This window comes from Cololabis saira, chromosome 8 (assembly GCF_033807715.1).
Source record: "Cololabis saira isolate AMF1-May2022 chromosome 8, fColSai1.1, whole genome shotgun sequence".
NCBI lineage: Eukaryota > Metazoa > Chordata > Actinopteri > Beloniformes > Belonidae > Cololabis > Cololabis saira.
In genome coordinates this window covers 26,150,327-26,156,026 of record NC_084594.1, presented here as the reverse complement: position 1 = coordinate 26,156,026, position 5,700 = coordinate 26,150,327, and the positions used below count along the sequence as shown (strand labels likewise).

Sequence of the window (5,700 nt, the reverse complement as noted above, 5' to 3'; positions counted from 1 at the left end):
TGTGTGTGTCGTGACACAGACACTTGTCCACAGATGGCCCGATTAATAACAACTGTTTTTTTGTCAGGAGGAAAATGAAGTGACGTTCAAACACACTGGAAGAGAAAAAATTGTTGAAATAATTGGAACTGACCTGGCAACATTAGGGCTTCATACGTAAAAATTAAGCAATTGTGCAAAGAAATAGCGTTTTCTCCTTTACAGAGTAATAACGCTCCGTTACTCTTAAATGTGCATTTTGTGTTTCACAGTCTTCACTGGTTTCAAACGGGGCTTTAAAAAGGCACGCATAATTGGAGAATTGTAGGATTGTAGACCACATTTCCCCAAACATCTTTTGTGTTTCGCTGTTCAATGTTGTGTTTTCTTAGGCTCTGTTGTTTTTTTTGTTGTTCTGTTGTGTTTTGCACATCTGCAGGAAACGATGGACTGCAGCATGCTTGGTTAAATCCAGAGACGTCATAATGACCTGTTAGATAAATGCTAAATGGAGAAACCGTGGACTGCCACGACCAGAAGCGAACAGGGAATAAACTGAAAACAGAGTTCACTGAGTGCAAAGTCAACCTCAGGTAAGATTGAATACATCGTAAATGTAAGCTTCCATACGCAACTATGTTATATTCCTTTTCAGTTTATTGTTTTTAAACCTTAATACAGTATGAGTCTGGGAGGTTCCTGATCCTGGTGTGTTTGATGACACAGTACACTAGACTGAATCAATGACGTGCAACAAAAGCATATTAAACTTCCTTCATCAAGGTTTTCTTATCTTTTTTCTTGTTTTTTATACATGTTCGAAATAAACAATAACGAACGAACTAACGAATATTAGAAAATATGAAGATATTCATTCATATTCTTCACGATGTTGAAATCCTTATCAGGAATCACACACCGCCGTTTCTATTTCACAATATCATATAAACTGACTGACTACAATCAAGTTTGCCTTGTTTTCCTGCAGCTGTTGTTTGAATGCATTACAGCGGGAAAAAAGGTGCTTTTGAACAATGGTGTTGAACTAAGCTGTTATTACTTTACTTCCTTATGAGGTACATGTGGTAGTGTTCCTGTGAGCATTCTCATCAGTGTTCCTATCAGGCAATCATCGGGAATCATTGGGAGAATTATTTAAAGTCATGATTTTTTCCCTGTTTTTCATTCACATTTTTCCATAATTAGTGATGTTATAAATAAAGACACCACTGTATCCACTCGCCGTCTGGATACTGGCTTATGGTTTGAAGCCACTGCTTCGTTCCGAACAGAGTACTGGTCAACTGAAGAAACTGAATGATGCGTGTATCCAGCTTCTGACCACTGACAACCAGCAGCAGAGCCACAAGAGTGTGGAAAAGGTGTACGCTCACATTTTACTTTCGTATAAATGCTGGACGAGTTATTACACAGAAACTGTCGTTAGTCTGCCTCAGAGACTTCCCACCAAGGAACCTTTATAAACTGACCTCCAAAAAGCACCATATCTCTTTCCTAACCTCCCATATCCTTGAAAGCAGACATGATTGGTGAGGAGGGCTCACGAGCAGGGAGCATGAGAAATCCCTGTTTTATCTTTGTACTGTCCGGTGCGGCTGCCCCTCTGAATTAATGAACTAAAGTACATTTCAAAAGGCAAAGATGAAGCGACCATTAGCTTATCTTTGTGCATGCACCACTACTTTCTGGTCACCGCACTCTCTCTTTCTTTGGTGACATGAGAATTAACCGAACCATTAGTCAGTGTGTGAGCTGAGTTGGCTCCACAGCACAGGTAGATACCAGGTTAAATGAGGCAGGTGACATGATGCTCCACAAGCAAAAGGGACAGTAAACTGTGGTCCATCTGCAACCAGCTGCTCCGGCTCTCTTCACCTCCAGCTGCACAGACACATGGGGAATGACCTCATCGGGCACACAACACTGTTGACTCTGGTTCTGGCTTGTAAATAGCTTTCTCGTCTTGCTTAAAACCTCTCCAAAAGGATCCAACTATTTTTTTTTTTTTTTTTTTTTAGAAACACCTAGTTCCATGGTGTCAAAAAAAGAAGTCCACTAAAATGGACAACTCAAAAGTCTGCAAATGTCTGAACATCAGTGATAGTATCGCGCTTGTAATTTATCACTTTTATTACACTTCATTTCCACTAAACTATGCAGCTCCAAGCCCACTCACACATGAGCCAGAGTATTACATTTCCAAAGAAAACAGATGAAACCTGCATTCAGATAGTAAAAAGCTCCTACGATCAGTCCCCACTGCCTCGCTGTGATGAAACTCAGATGGTGTGCTAAGCTTAAGCCAAACAAAACAGTGTTCAAATAACTAATTTTCTGTGCCGCATGCAATAAATATAAAACCATGAATAGGCAAATGCAAAGTGTAAATTCATGAGAACTTCTTTATTTTTCAATAGTAATTTGTTTCAATGGAAACAACTTATAAAAAGTGAGAAACAGTCATACAAAAATTCCTCTGAGGATTGTCCGGTTATGAACAACTTTACATGAAGTTGTGTCAAATGTAGCCGATAATATCTTTGCATATTATTGGTTGTCGGCTGCCTGACTTCATGAGACCTGCAAAATGGTAGAAGTCAGTGTCCAACTTGTTTATGCCTGAGTGGGACTGGTGGAAAAAGGGGACTTTAGGTTGCAATGCCCCAACAGGACAGGACAGGCGTTTTTGAGCATTGGCAGCTCTGTTTATATGAGATGAGTCTGTGGATCTCATCCGCACTCTGTCCTCCACAGTCTTAGAAAAGCCAGTCAGCTTTCGCCTCATGTTGACAAAGAAGCCTCGTCCCAGTGGCCGTCTTGAGCTTGGCTGCAGCTCACTTGGTTCAGGACAATCTGGCAAGTCCATCCAGTTCTGTATGAGGTCTGCGAAGCTGTTGTCCCCGAGGACCAGAGGCTGGCGGTTGCGCCCTCTGGTCAATAAGGAGTTCGTCCAGTCCTCTGGGTCACTGGCCTCGAACGATGTCCACTTCTCTAAGCAAGCGTCAGATGTGGATTTGGGTCGTATACGTCCGCTCGGTGCTCTGTTTGTGCGCAGACATGCAGAGGATGAGACACGCACGTTCCTCGTCCTCCTGAGAACTACCCTGTCATCCTGCCAGGACGCCTCAGAGTAGCCGGAATCAAAGTCCAAACTCTTCTGACTGCTTGGAGATTGCAGGCCCAGTCGACTGCTGGAATCATCCTCCTCCTCCTCTTCCTCCTCCAGAGGACTTGCCAAGCAGCAGGCAGAGTCGTAGGTGCTGGCCGTGCTGGCCTCGGACATCCGTAGACGGGCGCGCTGCTCCCGTTGCAGTGCCCGTTGCTGGCAAGCACGTGCCACTGCAGAGTGGCGCGCTAAAGCCGGGAGCTGGGAGTTGAGGGGGGCGAGGGGGCGCCGGGCCGCAGGGCAGGTCTTCCGGAGTTGCTTCAGATCTTGCAGTGACCTCATCATATACTGCATCTGCTCCCGTAAGCAGTCACCTGAGTCACGTAAGCAAAGCTGAGAAGACAAAACAGACCATGCAACATCATTAGAACTATGGAGGAAAGTAACAGGAAATGTCTGTTTTTGTAATGAAGTTGCAAAGAGGATTCAACAATAGTCTTGAGACTGCTTTGTGAACATGCTCAGGCCTGCTCGGAGCAAGTTCTCACCTTTTCTCTTATTGTACTCTCTAAGACCAGCTGACCTGCTGTTCAAAGAACACAAGCAGATCAAGACAAAGCATATCTATCTGTCCGTTAATTTAGAGAGCCACACCAACAACTCAGAGTGAACGCCCCGTCTTGACTCAGACGTGATTCAGCTGAGAGCTCAGACAAATCCTGTCTAACCTCAACTATTCTGAAGTACAGAAGTGAAAAACAACACAAATCTGCAGGATATCAAGAAGCGTGTGGGGTCAAATGGATTTTTCTTTTTAGCTACGGGAGTCCTGCCTCTTTAAGGAGCAGCGTGCCTGCTCATGAAATTCACCAGCAACACTCAGGAGGGATCTACTCCTGTTTCCTCTCCAACAGAGCTGATTGGTCCGAATCTACCAGTGAGCAACGGTGGTTCACTCTCAAACTTAAATGTGGCACGAGAGATCATGTGACAATGAATATGTTTCGGAGAAGAAGTAATCGTTTCCAAAACGAACTGTTAACAGTCTATAAAATATGAGTTTTCAGGCTTTTCAGCGGTTGTGAGAGCACAACAGTAACTTCCAGGATATGCATAGGATCTCCAGTTTGAAAAACAGCCAAAACCAAGCGAAGTGCAACCAGTAAAGGAAAATACCTCAACACAATACAGGCTTATTTCATCCAGCACCAGACAGGCCATTTATTCCTAGTATAACCAGATACGACCCATCTTTTCTGAGTCTGCATGTGTTGCAAAACCTTCTACTCCCATCTTGTAGCAACTCTGCATCATGTTTCAAGAACTTGTTCTGAAGCCTATTTTGCAGGATATGGGATGCAACATACTGTATGTCCAGCTGCAAAATACTTCATTACAGAAGCTCCAAGAAAACAGTCAATTGCTTTTGTTGCATCTCCATATAAGCCAGCAAACTGTGCATATAAAGGGATATGAGCATCTGTGGCAGCTCAGTGTCCAGCTGCAGAGCCGTGCAGCCAGATGTTGAACGGCTGTTCAAAGTAAACTAAACTGAGTTCAATGTTTACTTTTCTTTCACTTGAAAACGCTCCAAATGAGCTCAACGTTTGTTTGACTCAATTAAAAATGATTAATTCGATTAAAATATATTATAACCTATACATATATTTATTTTAAGTACATATAGCCAATAAGCAGTAGTACAACACAAAGCAAACTCACCATCTCTTTTCGTTTCATACGAAACACACGATTTCTGTAAAGAAAATCAGGAAGAGAATTTTAAATAAAGCCACACAGTCAAACTCGGTATTTGTAAATAAAAGAAATACTTGGATAACAACACGTACCTCTAATGCAACACTTCAATGGGAGTGAAGTTAAAGGGGCGACCTTTACGGTGGTCTGAGTCACCAGTGGAAACTCTGCTCCGAGTGAAAGTTGGAGCGCCCGCTCCTCCTTTAACAGCTGCCCAGCAGCCAGTACAGCCTGATTTATGGTGCGCGTTAAATCGACGCAGAACTTACGCTGTAGGTACGCGGCGACGCGCGCCGTAGCTCTGCGTCGATTTAACGTGGAACCATAAATCAGCCTTAACGCAGACTGGATGAGCCAATCAGAGCGCAGGGAGCCTCGGCGCTCACTGTGCAGCTCTCTATACTAACCCCTATTATACAGTACAGTCTCATCATTATTAGCAATTTATTCATTTGTTCTAAATTACAACAACTAAAATGAATGCCTGTTGGACGAAATAATCACTGAGGGGCAAATATGTTTTATCAGAATGAATCCATCGCTGTTTTTAGTGGACTTTTGTTAGAACTAAATTGAACTTCTGTGCAATAAAGATGTACTGTCTTTCAAGCAAAGAGAGTTGGGAAGAGCTCCAGCAGACCTCTGTGACCCTAAGCAGAAATAAGTGGGTATATAAACAGGGGCGTCAATTGGGTATGGCAAGGTATGGCAGCCGCCACACCTTTGCTTCAAGGGTTAAATTTAAATGTTTGTTTTTTTAAATACATTTATGGAATAACTACAAATGCAAATAAGAACAACATGATCGATTTCACTAGTTATTATACACTGCAAAA

General features: G+C 42.9%; 1 protein-coding gene across 1 annotated transcript; it reads right to left on the bottom strand.

Moving 5' to 3' along the window:
- Positions 1-2,137: 2,137 nt before the first annotated feature.
- Positions 2,138-5,071, bottom strand: LOC133449417 (PAK4-inhibitor inka2-like). The gene is made up of 3 exons (XM_061728561.1): positions 4,957-5,071; positions 4,829-4,862; positions 2,138-3,499 (listed from the first exon to the last, which is right to left on the bottom strand). The coding sequence occupies exons 2-3, from the start codon at positions 4,844-4,846 to the stop codon at positions 2,519-2,521; spliced, it is 999 nt and encodes a 332-aa protein (XP_061584545.1). The 5' UTR covers positions 4,847-4,862; positions 4,957-5,071; the 3' UTR covers positions 2,138-2,518.
- Between the last annotated feature and the right edge of the window lie 629 nt (positions 5,072-5,700).